This window comes from Ochotona curzoniae, unplaced genomic scaffold, assembly GCF_017591425.1.
Source record: "Ochotona curzoniae isolate NIBS_2020 unplaced genomic scaffold, NIBS_Ocur_1.0 contig_1274, whole genome shotgun sequence".
Taxonomy (NCBI): domain Eukaryota; kingdom Metazoa; phylum Chordata; class Mammalia; order Lagomorpha; family Ochotonidae; genus Ochotona; species Ochotona curzoniae.
In genome coordinates, this window is record NW_024465023.1 from 9,128,607 (window position 1) to 9,150,381 (window position 21,775).

General features: G+C 42.8%; 1 protein-coding gene across 3 annotated transcripts in view; it reads right to left on the minus strand.

Annotated features, from left to right (window-relative positions):
• Positions 1-219: 219 nt before the first annotated feature.
• The window catches only part of LOC121168841 (zinc finger protein 81-like), a 29,148-nt gene continuing 7,592 nt past the window's right edge, over positions 220-21,775 (minus strand). For 2 of the 3 annotated variants that reach the window (XM_040999278.1, XM_040999256.1), the window contains 3 exons: positions 13,815-13,935; positions 10,450-10,545; positions 5,151-7,264 (listed from right to left, as the gene is read on the minus strand). In XM_040999278.1, coding sequence (XP_040855212.1) covers positions 5,565-7,264; positions 10,450-10,545; positions 13,815-13,935 — 1,917 coding nt within the window. In that variant the 3' untranslated portion in view covers positions 5,151-5,564. Of the gene's footprint in view, positions 2,942-5,150; positions 7,265-10,449; positions 10,546-13,814; positions 13,936-21,775 lie in introns of those variants that run through there. The other variant, XM_040999267.1, reaches the window with a different exon arrangement.

Below are 21,775 nucleotides of genomic sequence, written 5' to 3' on the forward strand. Positions count from 1 at the left end.
TAAAGTCCTCGCCTTGAAAGTGCTGGGATCCCATATGGGTGCCGGTTCTAATCCCGGCAGCTCCACTTCCCATCCAGCTCCCTGCTTGTCATCGAGGATAGCCCAAAGCCTTGGGACCCTGCACCCGTGTGGGAGACCCAGAAGAAGTTCCTGGCTCCTGGCTTCGGACTGTTGCGGCCACTTGGGGAGTGAATCATCGGATGGAAGATCTTCCTCTGTTTCTCCTCCTCTCTGTATATCTGACTTTGTAATAAATAAATAAATCTTTTTTTTTTTTTTTAAAAGTCAATGATGAGCTTCTTGTCACAAAATTAAGCAGCTGTTTTCCATCCTCATATGAACTGATCTCCAGGTTGGACAAGCCTTCTATTGAAACAATCCTCAGAAACACTGTCTTCTGTGAATGCCATAGACAAACTTGCACATACCACCTCTGGCAGTTGAAAAGCCAGTTCAGTGAAGGTGCTTCAACTGGGATGACCGGTCTGTGTGAACTTTCACCTTACACACTATGCTTTTTCACACATGGGCTCGGCATTCCTAAGAGCTGTGAGAGGGGGGAACCCTTAATGTGCAAGTACTTACCAAGCTTCTGCTTTTGTTGTGCATGCTGATGTTCTTTAGGCCAACAAAATGTGCAAGCCCAGTGTCAAGATCTGGAGAGACTGACTTCACTCTCTTAATGGGTGAACTGGCACTCACATGGGAAAGGCAAATGTGTTCTTTATGGTGTGGCCAGAGGAACATCCAGACTTTTGGCTTTTGTCTAGCATGTAGACAATGTGGGAAAAGCGTTGCTTTCATCCTATCAAAAAAAGGGGGATGAGTAATCTTGAGCGTAAGAAGACAGGAGATAAGAAGCGATCACTGGTTACCTGTGGCAAGAGCAGCAAGGGAGATGGGGCCACTACACTAGCAGTAAGAATTCAGCAAAAACTTTCCAACGAATTGCTGAGGGCCAAGTATAGGATGGTCAAAGAACATAGAACCTCTGACAGCAATAAAGCTACAGGTGGCTGGCTCCTACTTGCAGGCTCTTCTCTACAGATTTCCTCTAGGAGCTCACAAGAAGCACTGGGGGTAAGGTGGGAACTAGAACAAGACTCCCTCCATGGTGTAGGCTTGTAAGTGGGTAACGCTAATTCAGACAGGCCACAGAGGTTCCGTGTGACCATACTCTTCTAAAGAACAAAAGCCTTAAGTCACTAGCTGAAATGGAGCTAACTTTGCTGTCCTCAGGACATAAGTGAAGATCCACTGTGACTAGGGGAGGGAAATGTAGAGGGAAAAAGATCTACTCATGATCTAAGGGCAGGAAACCATCCTGGGCCCAGAGTATTTAAACTTTTTACTGAGGGCCAGCGCTATGGTGTAACAAGTAAAGCCACTGCCTGTGGTACTGGCATCCCATATCAGCACCAGTTCAAGTCTCAGCTGCTCCACTCTTGGTCCTGCTCCCCACTAAGGAAAGCAGATGAGCCTGACTCATGAGGGGTGCCTGGAAGAATCTCCTGGGTCCTGGTTTCTGTCTGGCCCAGTCCTGACTCTTGCAACCACTTGGGGAGCAAAGTACTAGATGGAACACTGCGTTCTTTCTGTAACTCTGACTTTAAGACAAATAAATAAATCCCATTTTTTTTTAAAAAACAGAGAAGCTTTCTGCAAAGGGAAAAGAAGCAGGAACACTGAAAAACCCATATGACTCATGGATACAGGGCCTGACTGAAAAAAGCTAGCCCGGGATGAGCCCTGCTTCACCAGGGCAACAGGAACCACATAACCAATCATGTACTACTAAAGGAAGGCAAGCACACAGACTCACCCTGAGATGCAGGCCCACAGAAAAGGCCCAAAGGCAATAGTAGTCCAGGAACACTGTGAAAAATTCTCTGGGAAACCAGTGTCAGCACCAAGTATAAAGTAACACAAGAGGAACTTAGGTAACAATAGCAACAACAAACTCAAACCCAACCCAAGTCCTGACTAGACAGATTCAATTCCAGCAGAAGATTAGCTTCTCCTACCTTATACACAATGTCCAACATTCAAGCACAATTTACGTGATGCAAAATAGGAAGAGGATATAACCTACTGCTATGATACAAAGCAATCAACAAATCCAAGCTTAGCTGATGCAGTTACTGGAACCATCAGAGAATCAAAAACTAACTGCCATTAATATGTTAAAGTGTTTTACAGACTAAATGTGTACTCAAAGAATTTGTTTCTTTGAAGTGATAGGGTAAGTGGAGCCTCTGGTAGTTAGGTTATCATGCAGCCCTCATAAATGGGATTGGCATGTTTAAAAAGGGAACTTCAGACAACTTTCTACCATGTGAGAATACAATGAGAAGTTGACAATGCGCATCCTAGAAGAGGGCCCTCATAGATGTCCAGTCTGTGAGAAATACATTTCTGCTATTCGTGAGTCATCCAGTCTATGGTACTTAGAGTAGCTCAAGGTAAGACAAAAGAATAGTGTAAAATATGAACAAACAGATGGAAAATTTCAGCAGAAATGCTAAAACGGTAAGAGTCAAAGGGAAACACAAAAGAAAACATGACTGAGATGAAAGATGCCTTCAGCAGACTCATGAGCAGGTATGACAGAACCACGGTTGGGGACGGGGATTAGTAATTTTGAAAACAGATCAATAGAAACTGTCCTAACTGAAACATGAAGATTCGGAAGATTCAAAGGGGGAATACAAATGGGGAGGGAGCAATCTATAACATTTTCTAACACAAGGTGTCTAATGGTCACAGATCATTTACATTACTGCTTCATGCAAAATATGTTCACTCCTGTCCCAGGACCTCCTAACGTTTCATCCAAATTTACGGCATCAGGCTCAAATCCAGGATTTCCACTCTTCTATATGAGGCTCTGGAGTGGCAGAGGCTTCTTGGGTACAGTTTCTCAGTTGCTTGATTCATACACCTATAGGTTAAATGACAAGTTAAAAGACCCCTTCCCCAACACACCCTCCACACACACACAAATATATATACATAAATGTATATATATATATATATACCTATATCTATATACACAGTGCTGATGCAGACATAACTGCATTACTTCCATTCAGAGAGGAAGAACAAGAGGCACCTATTTGTCACTGTTTCATAACACCTCTGAAATCCCAGAGAGAAAATATGTCTGGGTTTCCCTACTCCATGGGAATTTTTTTTTCTTAGAGCATACTTTTCCCTAGGAATGGCTTACTAGTACATTGTTCTTGAGTCTTCCCTCTGACATGTTCTTTACTTCCCATTAGAAATGGCCCAAGTTTGCAGTTGAGTAGCTTTCTTGGCTTATATTCTGTCCATAGAAGTTAAAGAACGGGAGTTCAAGAGGTCACCTTTTGTTTTCAGTCCCTTTAAGTGTACATGGAGGTAGTTTCACTGTAAGCCTCTATAAGAAATTATGGGTTCTCCGTGAATCTGGTTTGGATCTACTCCACACCCCAAATGGCTCTGATCATATGTCAAGTTACTGTAGGACAATGTTGTAAGGATATTTGGAAACCTTTCAGTTTTGCTCACAGTCCCCCAAGTGCCAACTAAATACTTTACCTATTATAATAAAGGAACTTACACACTCATGATTTGAGGCTGAACCTATACTTTTTCTCAAATTTTGATGTTTGGTGAGACTTACGATGAGAAAGTTATTTCCCAATTATTTAGTCCTAGATGTTCTCTATTTCTTCTGAACTCTGCTTGCCAATAGAACAATTATTAGTTTAGGCAATTTCTGTATCTTTTCGTTAACAGCTAAAACAAGCAAATTGACACTTCTAGCTGCAAACCTCTAGGCAGATCTGTAAGTGCATTATTTGGTATATTGATTTTTCACAGAGCTTGGTGACTACTTTGGCAGTTTTTCCTTACCAAATCAGATGCATGGCCATCTTTTTGAGCCTTTATTAACACTTCCTGTTTTTTTTCCAATCTCTTTCTGTACTTAAGCCCAAAGCCAATGCCATATGCATAATGTTTTAGTATAATACTTCCTCCACAATATACTTTTAAATATGACTGCGCATTTTCTGTGCAACAAACTATTCTAGAACTTAATTGCTTAACCTGATGATGATTTATTTCATAAATTTCTGGGTTGGCTGAGTTAATTGGACTGGCTTTTCTGGGTTGGGCTGGCTTCAATGAGATTGCAGGTCTGGAACGGTCTTATTTCCATGTCTAATTGTTGGCAGGCTACTTAGTCTAAGGGCCTTAGCTGAAGTCTATGGAGGCTTGCCTCTGCTCCATGTGGTTTCTCATCCCCTAATTGAGTGCTCTGAGCTTCCTGACATGGAGCTCTCAGGATTTCAAACAGCCAGAGATAGTAAGCCTTGGTCAGGCAGGCTCTTCACGCTTTTTCAGCCTCTTTTCGAAACTGTTTGCTAACATCCTTTGGCCTAAATAAGTTACATAGCGAGGTATGAAGTCAAGGAGTGACGAGACACTATTTCTTAGCAAGAGAAAAAAGAAAAGTGACATTACAAAAGGACATGCACAACAGAATGGGGAGAATCTGTGGCTACTCTGCATTTTTAAGACAATGACGGAAGATATGAACATTATGCTATGGAAACCAGTGTGGACGATAGATCATGTGTAAAATTGTACCTGTAGATGTGTGTGCATGAAAAACTAAACTGGCTTTCAAATTCTGGATTCACTTGATAGAAACAGAGGAAGAAACATATTTGACAGATAACATTACCCTAAATTTGAAAGGAGAATTTCACTGAAACTGTGTTTCTGTTGTGTGATATGTCTGCCACAAATGCTCCACAATACCAAGAGGTCTACAATTAGATACATTATTTTGTTGCTTCAACCTTCCTTCTGTCATTTGCAGTTGCTTAATATAACACATTAAATATTATTATCATTTACATAAGTTTGTCCTCTCCATCCTCTAAGAATTTGGTAATGATTTATGTTAAAATATTAATTCCTTGGAATCTCCAGGGAATCAAAATCCATGGATGCTAAAGTTCCTTATATAGAATGGCATTGAACTTGCATATAAGCTATGCACATCCTCCTGTACACTTTAAATCACCTCTAGATCTTCTTACTTTAAATGATAAGTCAATAGATTAGAAATGCTAAGGAAACAGTAGTGTATATTGTATGGCTTACTGAATAATAACAAGCAAAAAGGCTGTACATACTCAATACAGACACATTTTTTTCACAATAATTTTGCTCCAAGGTTGGTTGAACCCATGGATGTGGAACCCGTGGATCCAAAGGGCTAACTACTTGCTAGAGGAAGGCTTTTCCTAGCGCATCAAATGGACAGTAACTTCCCTAGCATGGATTTGGTTGTTTTCATGAGGCTGTACAAATCTGCAAATCCCACCTCACTGGATGCATTCTCTGAGTCTCTGCTGAGTCATTTTTCTCATCTTAGGTGGGAGAGCTCGATGAATGCTTTTTCTTACATGGTTTGTACAGATCAGATGTGTCTTGGAGGAGTTTTATAACACACTTAAAACTTGACTTACGTCATAAGGTGCTCTCATTCTCAAGTATCAGGATTGCTTTCAGGTATGAACGTTGCGATGCATACTGAGAACTGATTTCTGGGTGAAGCCCTTTCCACACTCACTGCATTTATAGGGTTTATCCCCAGTATGGATGGTCTGATGCTTGTTGAAATTCGATCTGTCTGTGAAGGCCTTCCCGCATTCTGGACAGATATAGGGCTTCTCTCCTGTGTGAATCCGTTGATGGACCTTGAGGTGTGGCTTCTTGGAGAAGGATTTCTCACAGTCAGGACACTTGTAAGGTTTCTCTGTAGTGTGCATTCTCTGGTGCGTGATTAACTCGGACTTGTGGATAAAGGCTCTCCCACAGTCAGTGCAAACGTAAGGTTTCTCTCCGGTGTGGATGGTCTGATGTTTGTTGAAATTGGACCTGTCGGTAAACGCCTTCCCACATTCAGCACATATATACGACTTCTCTCCAGTGTGGGACTTCTGGTGAGTGTTCAGATTGGATCTGTTGGTGAAGGCCTTCCCACACTCAGGGCAGATATATGGCTTCTCGCCTGTATGAATTCGTTTATGCATCTGCAATTGGGACTTAGAAGGGAAAGACTTTCCACAGTCACTGCATTCATAAGGCTTCTCTCCAGTATGGATTCGCTGATGGGCAATCAGGTGGGCCTTCTGGATGAAGGCCTGCCCACACGCCGTACAGATATAGGACCTCTCACCCGTGTGAATCCTCTGATGCATTCTGAGCGTCGATTTCTGGGTAAAGGCTTTTCCGCACTCGTTGCATTTGTGGTGTCTCTCTCCGGTGTGGATTTTCTGATGTATGGTGAGGGCTGAGTTCAGGGAGAAGCCCTTCCCACATTCACTGCACTCATACAGTTTTTCACCAGTATGAGTTGTCTGATGCCTGAGTAGAGAGGACGCCTGGAAAAAGGACTTTCCACAGTCACTGCATTTGTAGGGTTTCTCCCTTGTATGGATTTTCTCATGCACCATTAACTCTGCGCTCTGGAGAAAGGCCTTCCCACATGTGGGGCAGATATACAGCTTCTCGTCTTTATGAACTCTCACGTATATGCTGAGTAGTGGCTTCTGGGGAAAGACATTCACACATTTGCTGAGTTCATGAGCTTTTTCCACGGTGTGAATTTTCTGTGGAGCAAAGATGCGAGACTTGGGGGCGATGATCTTTCCAAGTTCACTGCGTGCACTGGCTTTCTCTCCAACAGGAAATTTGAGGTTTGGGCTGAGTGCGTGCCTGAGGTTGAGCACTTTCCCACACTGGTTGCTTTCGCACAACTTCCCCCCCGTGGGGGTGTTTTCGTGGTTAGTGTAAGAAGTACTCTGGCTGAAAACATGACCATGTCCAATAACTTTATCCAAGTTCTTGGCTGTATTGCTTTTATGGTGAAGGTGTGAGTCTAAATTATGTTTCAAACGCTTCCCAAATGAATCATGTTTATGTGGTCTTTTCTGTAAAGAAAAAAGATCCGAGTTTGGAGGGATACACTTTCCAATGTTTTTATAGCCGCAATCCCACTCCGTATGCCTCCTTTTCTTATTGTTGAGAACACCATGACCTAGATGTCTGGTTTGCTTTTCCTGACATCTCTTAATCTGTTCAGCATCTTGCCACAGTTCTTCCAAAATGGAATACAAGGAATCATCTGTTGTAGCTGGGCCCTCTACTTCACAATGAAATGTAGCTTTTCCAGAAATTCTTCTTGATGAGGCTTTAATCCCATCTAAAAAGAGAAAGGAAAAGGAAAATTGACACCAGAATAGAGAGAAGCAGATGAAAAATGACACATAAGTTCATCTAAACTGAAGAAGCAGAGATCAGTGTAATGAGGATAATGGTGTGCACATATCATACATATTCTATACATATAACACATGCAATATGGAATGTCTGATATCATATATATCACACATATTATATAACACAATATACATACCATATTATATAATAATATACCATAATTATATCATATATACTTTATTATGTGCCAACCTATTACATGACACATAATTTTCAGGTATTTTTCTGATAAACAATACACATGAATTTATTTAACAACTTCAAAATCCCAATGAGGCCTCTGCTATTATTATCCAATACTCACAGATGTGAAACATGAATTTCACAATGGTTCTGTAACTTGTCCTAAAATATAGTTAATTCTTCAGTGTTAAGAGATGGTGTTCCATATAAGCAGTCTAGTCAATTTTGGCAGGAAGCCTGGATATGAAGCAGCGCGGACAGAAGGCTGCTAGGACAAGAAGGCTGAAGACATATCTATGGTGAACCTTGGCTAGAAGAGGTGATTCAGAGTCTAGATTGTCCTTAGTTTTCAATTCCAAATCCTTTCTAATCTCATTACCTTTATCTTGCTCATTAGCAACAATACCAAATTAGTACTCCCCAAAGCAATTTGTTCATATCTATTAGCAAAAAATATTGGGGACACAACTATCCTGATTTATACAAATGATAATTACAGTCTATACACAACTCTCCATCCCGGTATAACTGATTTTTGGACCTAAATTTTACATGTTGAACAACAGGAGGCAGGACGAACAATCTGTCACATAGATTGAAAACTGTCTATTAGAACCTGTTTCTCCCGCCTCACCATTTTTTTCTTTTGCATGATCAATGTCATGGTCAGACATATGTCTGTCCAGGCATAGAACACTGGACAGCCTTGTTTGAAAACTGGTGTGGCCATGTGACAATGTTCTCATTAACAGAGAAAAGAACAGATGCTACTTACAAACTAGATTATTAGGATATTAGGCACATGCTGTGCATATCTGCTTCTACCTTCTTGTAACTAAACCCTAGGCTTAGCAGCAACACACATTCAAATATGTAAGTGCCAGCAAAAAACCTAACAAATGTCGAAGTAAAGTACTGGAAGGATTCTAGATTCCCACAAACATGTGAGCAACGATGTCTTCCAGTGGCACGTCACATGAGGAGTGCTAAGAGAAATACAATTCTTAAGTATGTAAGTTACTTTATCTTATAGCTTTTTATTATTGCAATGTAGTTTTAGTGTTGCTTCATTCACAATTTTTTTTAAGATTTTATTATTATTGGAAAGGCAGATATACAGAGAGGAGAGAGAGAAAAAGATTTTCCATTAGCTAGTTTACTCCTTAAGGGGCCACATGGCTGGAGCCAAACTGATCCCAAGCCAGGAGCCAGGAACAACTTCTAGGTCTCCCACGCGGGTGCAGGATCCCAAGGCTTTGGACCATCCTCTAGTGCTTTTCCAGGTCACAAGCAGGGAGCTGGATGGGAAATGGAGAAGCCAGGACACAAACCAGAGCCCACTTGGGATCCTAGCCCATACAAGGTGAGGATTTAGCCATTAAGCTATTGCACCAGGCCCTTATACATAATTCTTGCTGAAGTTATCACAGTTGTTTCCAACACCCCTTCAGCATATGAGACACTAAATTCATGGCAAGTCATTTTTATATATGTATATATACATAACTCCCTTACTAGCTGAGAGATTTTAGCTATCAAATGCAGTTTCCCTCTTAGTCACTGGATACTCTACTGTGGATACATGGACCATACAAATTTTATTATTAATAATTTCATTTAAAAATTACTACTATTTATTTGAAAGCCACATTTAAAGAGAGAAGGAGAGATGGGGCGGGGGAGATATTCCATCTACTGCCTTTACTCCCTAAATGGTTCTAACAGCTGGAGCTGAGCTGATCCAAAGCCAGGAACCAAGAGCCTGCTTTGAATCTCCCTTATGGGTGCACAGGCCCAAGGGACTTCAGCCATCCTCTGCTGCTGTCCCTAATCATTAGCAGGGAGCTGGACTGGAAGTAGAGCAGCCAGGACGTGAACCGGTATCCATATGCCAACGCTACAGGCCGAGGATTAGTCTGGTACATCACTGCAACGGCCCCTACATTTTTTGATTATTATGTGATACTTGTATACATTTAGGAGACACAGTACAATATTTCAACACAAATATATAGTGTAAACCGATCAAACCAAGTAGTCTTCTAATTTTCTTATTTGTGTATGTGTGTTTGGAGCCTGCCAGCTCCTCTCGCAGTCCTTTACACATACAGTACCTGCTGTGGACTGTAGTCACCCCACCGTGCTGTGGGCATCCTCTCATTCTTGATCTGCATTTGTGTTGTTACACATGGAGCCTGAACACATTCTGAAGGTATTAATCACTGGCTCCCTAGATCTGTGTTTAGAAGCGGTCTTGGTTTTCTTATTTATGAACTCCCAAGGCCTCAGCTGCATCAGACAAGACTGCGATCGCTAGTGCCGGTGCTCCCTGTGAAGTCTGCCTCCTCGAGAAAAGCTTTTCTGTATTCTACACCTCTCTTGGGCCCAAAGATTCCACCAACCGCACATGGATAAAGAATCAGTCTAGGAAAAAGACAGCTGCTCCTATAGGCTTTTTTTTGTTTGTCTGTTTTGTGGGGTGGTTTTTTTTTTTTTTTTTTTTTTTTGCTATTTTTTCTTGTTTTTAATTTCCTGTAGCCTTATATTCTAATTTTCACTGCTTGAAATGCCTCAAGTAAGTCTGTTGCATTCCCAATTGAAAGGATATGCCAAAACAATCTTATAAAAAAAAAAAAAGACTTTAGGGGTGTGGTCTAAGTAATAGAGCATAAAATTGTGATGGAAAGAGAATATCCAAGAAAGCAAGACTCATAGTGAGGAAGTCTGATATAGGATCCAGAAGATGCAAACGGGTGGTTTTCCCAGAGAAAAGCCAGAAACACAGTTTATAACTATAAGGTAAACAAGGAAAAACAGTTTGGCAACCGGGAGGCTAATTTATCCCCAAGCGATTTCTGAGGTTTATTACCCTTAATAAGAAAAAACAAAATTACTTCCATGTTTGTCATTTGTCTACTGACTCACCTGGACAGCTCTGATGTGGCATTTCCCTCTCCAGCATCCATGGCTCCTCTCCTTGTTCCAACTTGAAGATGACCTCTGGCTTGGGAACTTGGTACCCTGTGAGCAGAACAGGAGACAAGATTGGGTCCAGCTCACTTGTACTTGTTCTTCAGAAAAATAACCACATTTCTCTGAGGAATGGGATAAGCATCACAGAGGTGAAAAGGGACTGGAGAATCTAAGGGATCCAGAATGATGCCATTACACACCTCAGATGTCCCAAAGCACTCAGTGGGTGAGAAAGGAAATGACCTCTCTGAGGCTCTGTGTTATTTCCTAGGGCAGCCATAACAAAGCACTAAAAACTTAGTGGAATTTATCCTCTCCCATCTCTTGAGTCTAGAAGTGCAGAATCAAGATGTCAGCAGGATCACGGTGTTTGTAACAGATCTAAAAAAGACTCGGAATCCTCACACTGCCTTCTTGATATGTGAGTGAGAAAGGCCAACTAGAAGCCACTAGAACCACATCCACCTAGGAAACAGTGAATAAAACAACAATCTCATATTCCTGAAGGGCTTGTAGAGTTTCGTGTTACTACCAGGAGCTTGAAGGAGGCAGAGATGGGAATTTCCACCATGTCCCCATTCAACTTGTCTATTTGGCCTGTGTAGAAAACAGATGGATCTTGGAAAATGACAATGAATTATCTCAAACTGAATCAGGTGGTATCTACAATTGTACCTGCTCTTCTGGGTGTGGTTTCATTGTTTGAGTAAATCAACATATTCCCTGGTACTCAGTATGTAACTATTGATCGGGATAATGCCTTTTAAAAGGTGATCTTTTAGCAAACAGCATTATAAGCATTTTCTTTCAGCCAACAGGGCTAGGAATATAGTATGCCTGTCCAATCTCAGGGGTACAGTGTATGGTCATGTGTTATAATTTACCCTGAAGTACTTTAACCTTTTCTTCCACAGGACATATTGGTCTATTATATCAATAATATGCTGATTGAATCTAATGAGCAAGAAATAGAAACTACTCTATACTTACAGGTCAGACATTCATGTTTCAGAGGGTGGGAAATGGATCTGACAAAAATCTGAGGACCTTCTGTCTCTTGAAAAGTGTTGAGGGGTCCAGTGGTGCAGGCATGTGGAGCTATCCTCTCTCAGGTGAAGGATAAAATTTTGCATCTGGTTCCTTCTAACAAGCAAAAAAATAAAAGAGGGATAATACCTACTGAACCTCTTTGGATTTTGAAGGCAACACATTGTTCACCTGGTCCATTTACTCAGTGATCCAAAAAATGACTAGTTTTCTGTGGGGCCCCATAAGAGAGGCATCCTTAACAGAAACAGGCTGCCACGCAAGATATCCTGTCAAGTTGGCTGTAAGTCCCAGCGGATCCAATGGTACTTGAAGTGACAATGGTGGACTGAGCATTTGGAGCCTCTGGCAGACCCCTATATGTGAAACACAGCACAGACCCTTAGGATTCTGGAGCATAGCTCTGCTATCCTTTGTAGACAATATCCCTTCTTTTAAGAAACACTTTTTGGGTTTGCTATCGGGCCTGCATTTACTCACTCACTGAATGTGAGCGTTAGTTAACGGAAGGGAAGGAACTTCACAAGGATTCCCTCAGTAATAGCAAATGAACATGGAAGAATACAGTGCTGAATCCCTGTCCCAGAGCTGGGTGCTGGAAACACAGCATGTAGAAGACCGATTCTGTTGTGCTGCACGTAGGGGAGCCAGGTTCTTCTGTCTGAGGCTTGTGGATGGTGCAGGCCAGTAGCAGCCCTTAGAGCACCACACCTGGGTATTGCTCGTCATGCTGCTTGGGAATGCAGCCCACAATGGGTGATGAACCCCAACTGAGGCCAAATGCTGGTGAAAAGTTGGAATTTAAGAATTACCTTGAAGAGAAAAGTAGAAGAGATTTTTGACGACAGAGTTCAAGAGTGTGTGAAATTGTCAGAAGATGTGAATTCAGGTGAGAGATGGCAACTCTATACCCTTGGTCCAAGGTGATTATCTTAGCCCTTTAGTCCTGGAAACAAGGAGATGGATCTGCCCTTGAAACAAAGCAGAGGATCTCCCAAATTCTGCGGTCTGTACCCTTGGGGACTATAGTGGCAGCTGCAGTGACACTGGCTTCTGAACCATCACTGAAGTCATTCTTCCATTTTCTTAAAGGATAACACATGTTCAGGGCCAAGTGGCTTTTCCATCCCTCTCCTGCCTGAGGAATCCGAGGTTACAGTCTTCCTTCATTTTCTCCCATCGCTGGTCCATTTAGCACATGCCGACAGCATTTCTACTGACTGTTGATTAGATCCAGAAGTTGCATATAGAATCACTTTAGTAATTGGCTGTACAATTCTGGTTTCTTTCCACAATAGATTTTCTTAACATTTGCAATGTGGGCAAGAGGGAACTCTTTCAAATCTTCTGGCATGTTTTTTCCTAATAATTCCTTTTTCAATATGCCTCTTTTCTTTTTCCATATCTTAATATAAGCAGCAAGGGGAAGCTAGACTATGCTTTCAACACTTTGCTTAGAATTCTCTTCAGCTAACTATTCAAGCTGATTACTTCCAAGTTCTATGTTTCACACAAAGAACTCAGTTCACCCTCCAAGTGACCTGGCACTTCATATCAAGAACTATTTTTCCTCTAGTTTGTAATCACATATTACTCTGTTCCATCTGAGGCCTCATCAAAAGTAATTTTAACATTCACATTTCTACCAAGAGTTCCTTCAATGTACGCTAGGCTTTTCTGGTTAAGTGCTTCAAGACATCTCCAGCCTCTGTTCATTACCCAATCAAATACCATTTTCACAGTTTTGAGGTAGTTATTACAGCAACATTTCCTTTCTAAGTGTAAGCATCCTGATTTGTTTCCTAGGACTATGGGGACAAAGCGCCACAAGCAGAAGGGCTCAACTCAACAGCAATTTACCGGCGCATAGTTCCGGATGCCAAAATGAAATGTATGAAGGTATGATCAGCCATGCCCTCTTCCCAAGTGCTAAAGAAGTAGTTTCCCACGTCTCTCCTAGTTGCAGGTGGCCTTAGGCGTGTCTTTGCTTCCAGACGTACTGTTACCATGACAAGCCATCTTCCCTCTGCCAGTGTTTGCACTGTTTTTCCCTGGGTGTGTCTCTGTGACCAGGTTTCTCTTTTTGATAAGGACATGAGTTATGCTGATGTAAAGCCTACCTTGATGAGCTAATTTTAGTTTTATGAATTCTGCAAAAACTCTATCACTGAACATGGTGCCAAGGGAGAGAACTTCAACACATTTCACTTGAGAGGCACCGTTGAACCCGCAACAGGCTCCTACTGGATTTACATGCCAGCAGTCCTTACCCACTGAGATCAGGTGGCTGTAGTTCTCCAGCATCACATCCTGGTACAGGCTCCTTTGAGTAAAGTCCAGCTGCTGCCACTCCTCCTTGCTGAAGTCCACAGTAACATCCTCAAAAGACACCTGTTAACAAGACAATCCTGTTTCAAGACACTGTCATCAGCACTGAGGGATAAAATAAGATTTTTTATCATAATACATCTTACAATAGTTCTATTATATATCTGATCATATATAATGGATGCCATATATAGAATATATGCATCTAGTCAGATTTGTTTTTTAAAGCATTTATTTGGAAGAGTGACAGAGACAAAGGATACAGGAAGAGGGATAGGAGGAGGAGAGAGAGGGATGGAGAAGGAGGGAGAGAGAGAGAGAGAGAGGGGGAGAGAGAGAGAAGTGAGCAGCCAGGAACTATCTCTATGTATCTCCTGGGTTCAATCCAGACACGTCAATATAGAGTGTAGGATCCCAAATGTCTACTTAACATGCTGTACCACAATATCTACTCCAGCTATTTTCTTTTGATGCCTCTTTTTTGATCACTGCTAATTTAATTTGGTGGTGGTAAGAAAACATTCTATGATTTCAACATATGATGATACTTAAAAATTTACGGAACATAAGCAAAATCCACAAATCTCTAGTTAGACTAACCAAGAAAATCAGAGAAGACTCAAATAAAATGATAGGTTAAAAAGGAAATATTGCAACTGTTAACCACAAAGTTATTTTTTAAAAGATTTATTTTTATTGAAAAGGCAGATTTACAGAGAGAAGGAGAAACAGAGAGAAAGATCTTCCATCCCTAAATGGCCTCAACAGCTGGAGCTGAGCCCATCTGAAGCCAGAAGCCTCTTCCAGGTCTTTCACACACGTGCCGAGTCCCAAGGCTTTGGATCATCCTCCACTGTTTACCCAGATGATAAGCAGGAAGATTAGAGGTGGAACAGTAGTGACATGAACCCGTGCACATATGGCATGCCAATACATACTGGCACTTGTAGGCAGAGAGTTAGCCATCATGTCTGTAGCCCCTAAAATACAGTTGTTAGAGACAATTATAAACAAGAATGCACCAACAAATGGGAAAAGCTGGAGAAATGGATAAATTCCTGAACATATATAACTTACCAAGATTGAATACATAGAAAACCTGAAAAGATCAGTAAAAAGTAATGAAATTGAATCAGTAGTAAAATGTGTCCTATCTGTATGGGAATTGGGCCAAAATAAAGTCAGTACTAACACCAATTCTTCTTCTTTTTTTTTTTTTTTATTTTGACAATCTTTACATAGTTGATTAGGGTAAAAAGGTTCAAGGGCTACAGGAAAGTGGATAAGACTAGTATTTTTCCATATTGTTTCCTTCATGTTTAAAGGGGGGTATTAAGGGAGAAGGCCCACCCAGTTTCCCACCCTCCCCAGGTCCCGGATGTAGGGCATGCTCTGAGGTTCTTGCTCAAGTGGTTTTGATATTTCAACAGTTATGAATCGCTGCCAATCTTGCCACTCCAAGCACTATGAGGTCTTTGAAAAATCCACTGACTGACACAGTCCATCATAGCTGAGATGGTTGGTTGACCTGTTCTGTCTTCTCTCTTTTCTTGGTTGGGGTTCTGAGTCCAGCATTTAGATTAGGAAGATCTCCAAAGAAACTTCTTGTATGTGCTAGCAAGTACAGGGCCCGGCACAGTCCATCGCCCTGATCAGCTGGTGGTTGTAATTGCTGGGTTGGTTCTGTTTTCACTCTCGACTTCCACTGGAACCAATGGGTGTTGCAGTCCAGCCTGGTTCTGCCCAGCACATACTTGGCCCTCACATAAACCAGTGGGAGCTGCAGCCTAGTTGGAGTGACCCGCAATAACCCCCACCAGGCCCGCCCCCTACCCTGGATTGCCAGTATGTGTAGCAGTAATCCAGTCTGTCCCACACCCCATTCCAACCCAGCCACTGTCTTAGTTTTATGTCCTCCCGTGGAAGTGGTAACCCAAGAGGGATGAGCCCACTATTTCCCCACCAGGCCTCTCCCACTCCCAGATTCCAGCTGATGCTGTGTCTAAGCCCAAACAACCCTCGCCCACTCTAATTTTGTTTGCACCAGTAGGAATAATCCGCCCAGCCTGGCTTTTCCCTGATCTAGTCCACATGAGGCGCACAGGTGTGGTAGCCCTGCCTAGTCTGGTCTGCCCCCATCCCAGCCTATGCTCTCCTGCAGGAGTAGCTGTCCTGTAAAGGATCCCTCCCTTATTCCCCTGCCGGCTCTGCCCCCTCCCTTCCTTGTTCTCACGCTGGTTGGGCGCTGCGGTCCCTTCCAGTACAGGCAACCTCACCTTGGCATTCTGTATTGTGCACTAATCATTGTTGCGACCGAACCTGGCTTGACCCACACTGGTGCTTGGATTTGCCAGTGGATGACATGGACAGATTCAGCCTGGTCTTCCCCCGCAACCCCTGCCAATTGTATGCCAGTGGGTAACTTTCCATGGCCTCTTCTGGGCTGTGTCCTATCATGTTTCTTGCGCTTACCTGCCGGGTCTGTGTCCTGCCAGAGGAGTTGCCCAGGCTCCTCCATCAGAACCTCTCCCAATGCCAGGTTTCATGCTTACCAGTGGGTCCATAAGCCAGCCCTACTCAGTCCACCTCCTGTCATAGCAGGAACTGTGGATTTTCCTGACTGGCCTTCAACCCAATCTGGTTCTTGCTGTTGGATGTTTCAGCCCAGCCATGGTTTGTCCATACCCACATATGGGTTACACATGGCTCAGTAAGGGTTTGAGACCTTGCCTAGTCCATCGCACATCTGCCCTGGGCCTCCAGGACACCAGGGGGTGTTGGGGTCTGGCCCGGTTCGGTGCATCTAATCCCAGTCCACACTTGTGCCAAGGGAGACTACAACCGTTTCCAGATCAGAATGCAGCCCCTGTCTATGGTCATACCACCCTGAATGCGCCCGATCTCGTCTGATCTCGGAAGCTAAGCAGGGTCGGGCCTGGTGAGTACTTGGATGGGAGAATGCAGGCCCCATTCCAGGTCACACGCCCCTTGGCAGGAACCTCAACCCAGCTAGGGTTGTCCCCTTAGCTCCCCAACCAGGCCTGTTCCCAGCCATAGTTCACTCACATGCCAGTGGTTGCTCTGACTCAGCTTGGTTCAGCCCCTCACCTGTCCCGACCTCTGCCTTAGACACTGTGGCTTAGCGTCCCTGGGTAATGTGGACCAGTAGGTGCAAGAGCCTAGCTCGGCATGACCTGTGCTCCCTCCTGGTTTCTAGTTTTGCTTGTGGGCTAAGGTTTGCTCAGTCCTGCCTGATCTACTCTGTTCCATTACCAGTTGACACATTAGCCAGCTGTTGGAGCTATTTTTGCAGGACAAGCCCCAAGCCATAGCTTCTGCATGGACTGGTATTTGGTGGTTGCATTGTTCAGCGATTACAAGTTTTACAAAGGAAGAGTTACTGCCAGTGGGAATCTTTACGAATGTTTCAGGTCCTAGAAGCACAATGGGTTCAACCTGGAGCTAATTAAGCAGCGACGCAAAGAACCTAAATCCCAGAGCTCCCCGGCCGGGTGGCCAGCAGGCAGAGCCTGGCACAAAATGGCGCACTGGCCACCTGGGGACAGCTCACCACGTGCACATGGTGGCTGTCGTCTGGGATTTAGGCATGAGACGCCCCGTCCTGAGACCCACCCAACACCAATTCTTCTTAAACTATTTCAGAATACTCCATGAGGCCAGCATAATCTTGATTCCAAAACCAGATAAGAACACAAGACAAAAAGAAGACTACAGAGCAGTCTCCCTGAAGAACACAGATGCAAACATTCTCAAGAAAATACTAGCAAACTGAATCCAACAGCACAGCAAAAAGATCATTTACATGATCAAGGGGAACTCATCCTAGGAAATGCTGGATGGTTCTGTACTGCAAAGGAAACAAGCAAGAGTAAACAGATATCAGGAGACTGGGAGAAAGATGTTTATGAACTATTTCACTGACAAAGGGTTAATATTCAAATTATATCAGCAATTCAAAAAACTCAACAACAACAAAAACAAACAACCCAAGTAAAAAGTTGGTAGAGGATCTGAAGAGACATTTTTCAAAATAAATACAAATGGCAACAAATACAGGACTCAACATCACTAGCTATCAGAAATGCCAATTAAAACCACAGACTAATTCCATCTTTGTGTGCATTAGGCAGTCTGCCTCTTTCCTTAAGTGTTTGTGTCAGTGAAACTGCTGATGGCTATAAAGTTCATAGCACTAAACTATACCCAAACTGGCAAGAATCCTATCAACAGATGCCTCAAAGCATAAATAGAAGAGATTTCTAGGATTATAACAGACAGCTTCAAAAGTGTGTAGAAAATGTGAGTTTTAAATACTTTATGCATGGATTTGAAAATATTTTGCATCAAAATAAACTTACCTTTTAACTCATTTTTTTTTCTGTGAACTTCTTAAAATATTCCTTGCAGGAGATGATTTCTTTTAAAGTATCTGAGGTCAGCAGCAGTCACACAACCACATATGTATCCCTTGCAGCCTCTCAATATGGATTCTGCCTATTAATGAGCCCATTTGGGGCAAAAGGTTGTTTATCAGAATGCCATCCCGAGAGAAACAGCAGCAGGTTCAAGTATACCTCCTTTGGTATTGAAACTTCTAGTGTAGTACTAAGTTACACAAACACATAATCAAACTGTAAACAGGATGGCATGACATCATGCAAGTGAGTATAAGTAAGGAGGTCAATTAGAATGGAAATGGAGAAAATACTGAAATTAGGCTGTTATGAATAATTTCATGATGGACTAGGAAGTCATCACACAGATCTCAAAGGTACTCAGATACACAATCCAGGAGCAGTTAGCTATAGAATAACTCCAAGACAGTGATACGAGTTCAGAATGTCAGGACTGCTTATATTTAAGGGAACAGATAGGTACTGAACTATGATTATTTCAGAAGATAGAGAAATGACATAAAAAGAAAACCTTCTCCTGATAATAGAAAGGTAATAGAAAGGTATTTCACAAGATTCAGGGAAAATGAAATTAAAGAGTAAGTTTAGGACCTGGTGTGATAGCCTAGTGGCTAAATTCGTGCCTTGCATGTGCTGGAATCCCATATAGGCACCATTTTGTGTCTTGGATGTTCTAGTTCCCATCCAGCTCCCTGCTTGGGGCCCAGGATGGAAGCAGTAGAGGATGGCCCAAAGCTTTGCACCTACATGGGAGACCTGGAAGAAGCTCCTGGCTTCAGATCGTCTCAGCTCTGGCTGTTGTGGCCACTTGGGGAGTGAACAAGTGGATGGAAGATCTTTCCATCTTTCCTTCTCTCTACAAATCTTTCAATTAAAAAAAAAATAGGGCCTGGCATGGTAGCCTAGCAGGTAAAGCCCTCACCTTGCACACCCTGGGATCCCATATGGGCACTGGTTCTAACACTGGCAGCCCCGCTTTTCATCTAGCTCCCTGCTTGTGGCCTGAGAAAGCAGTCAAAGATGGCCCAAAGCCATGGCCTACACCCATGTAGCAGACTAAGAAGAGGCTCTTGGCTCCTTACTTTGGATTGGTGCAGCTCCGGCCATTGCAGCCGCTTGGAGAGTGAATCATTGAACGGAAGATCTTCCTCCCTGTCTCTCCTCCTCTCTGTATATCTGAATTTCCAACAAAAATAAAATAAATCTAAAAAAAAATATATATATATATATTTTAAAAAGTTAAGTTTAACTTGGGTGCAAAAATTTGAAGTTCATGCATATTTTTTCATAACAAATTTTCTGAAGGTCCCCATATGCATGGATTTCTATTTTTTTGCACCAAAGGAAGCATCTTTGAATTCTATTTCCATGAATTTTGTGACATACTCTCACTACTACTGAAACAATTTAGTTCATTATTTCCATAAAAAGGTACAATTTTACTAAGGAAAACTTAGAAGAATTCTAGCAGCCCTTACGATGCATTTAGGATCTCCCTAAATTCATTTGTGAAGGGCCCCGACATCTGAGGATCTAAGGTCTCTTCTCACCAAAGATCAGCTTACTTTGTCTGGAGGAGGCTGAAAAAATGGCAGTGTCTTCAATCTATCTCTAACGGTATAGTTCCTTAAGAGCTTTCTCTGTCACCATCAGTCCACTTCTGATCCTCCTTCCCCCCACTAAACCCCAAAATGCTTTTTCCACCCTTACCACCCCAGTCTTTTTCCTAGCCAGTATTTCTACTCGTTTGGCAGATCCCCTCTTCTCCTTCGGGCCTTACTTCTGCACTTTACCTTTGCTGGTTCCATTAAACTCTCCTTCTCCAATCCCCTTCCTCATCTGTATTACTGCCCTTTCCCCCACCTGCAGCAATAGGGCAGTGACCTGAGCACCCATTTGCAAAGTGTCCTTTAACTCCAGGGTCTTACTCAGATTTACATGCCCCCTTGTGAGAAAAAAGAATGTGGTCATCAATTCATACTGGTTCTTTTTTTTTTTTTTTTTAATTTTTATTGGAAAGGCATATATACAGAGAGGAGAGACAAAGGAAGATCTTCTGTCCGATGGTTCACTCCCCAAGCAGCAGCAATGGCTGGAGCTGAGCCAATCCTAAGCCAGGAGACAGGAGTTTCCTCCGGATCCCCCACGCAGGTGCAGGGTCCCATGGCTTTGGGCCGTCATTGACTGCATTCCCAGGCCACAAGCAGGGAGCTGGATGGGAAGTGGGGCCACCGGGATTAGAACCAGCACCCATATGGGATCCTGGTGCATTCAAGGTGAGGACTTAAACCGCAATGCTATAGCGCCGGGCCCCATATTGGTTCTTGGGGTAGATTCTCCTGGGCTTTCTAATTTATATCACTTTGTGCAACTATCTATAGGCCCTGGAAATGAACCTTCCTAGAAATTATAATACCCTAAGTCTTACATGCAACTGAAAACCATAGAGAAGAGGTTTTTAGAATCATCCTCAAGGGAATAATAGGCAAAGACAGAAGATTGCAGACAACAAAGAATGAATAGCTCTAACTACAGACAGAGATAAGAGACTGCCTGGAAAGAACGCTGCTGGTCTTGTTCTCAGTGATCAAGCTGCAGCTACTTGGGCTCATTAACTTTGTCAAGAGTTTAAAACAAGACACTCAAGATATCCTTCACAAACATGATCAAATGGTCAAACACTTCTCTTCCCTAAGCATTTACACGAATGCAACATCAGAAGGACTTCACTACAGACAAGGCCAAATCAATGTAATTCAAACCCTTAGCTTTACAGCTTAAATAATTAGAACAATACACTTTTCAGATCCTCACATATAGGAACATTTGCAGACATATACACAATGGACTTAGAAGTTCCTGGCTCTAAAACACAAGACAAAGAGTCCAAAAACCCATCTCCCCAATTACCTTCGTGGAGAGATCTCCCCCCTGTATCCACACACCTGACTAGGTGGGCACCAGACAATCATCGCTAGCCAAAGACAGGTTGCCACCTTCCTAATGGACAGAGCAGTAACACACTCCTCCCTCAGCATCTGATTTTCCCCAAACCTCCCTGAGTACACAGACCACACCCGTGTGAAACCTGACCATCTACCACATGGTAAATCTCTTTCGTGTAAATCTCTTTCTGTCTCCCTAGGGTCTCTTAGTACCAGCATGTCCTTCTGCTTAGCTCCACTACGCCAGTAGATCCAGTGGCAAGAGAACAGCTCTTTTACATGAGCCGTGAGGGAAGGTGCGGGGGAGGCAGTTCTTCCAAAAGCTCATGGGAAATAAAAACCTATGCATGGATTTCTAACAGCTTCTTTCCTCCACCAAAATCAACTTAGCTTCTGAGTCCATCTTTCCGCTTGCATGTTGACATTCCTTCATATAAGCTCTTCCAGTCTGCATGTGTATTTGCATGTCTGTAAGTCACACATTCCTATCTTGGGGGCGGGGAGGGCTGCTGGAGATGAATG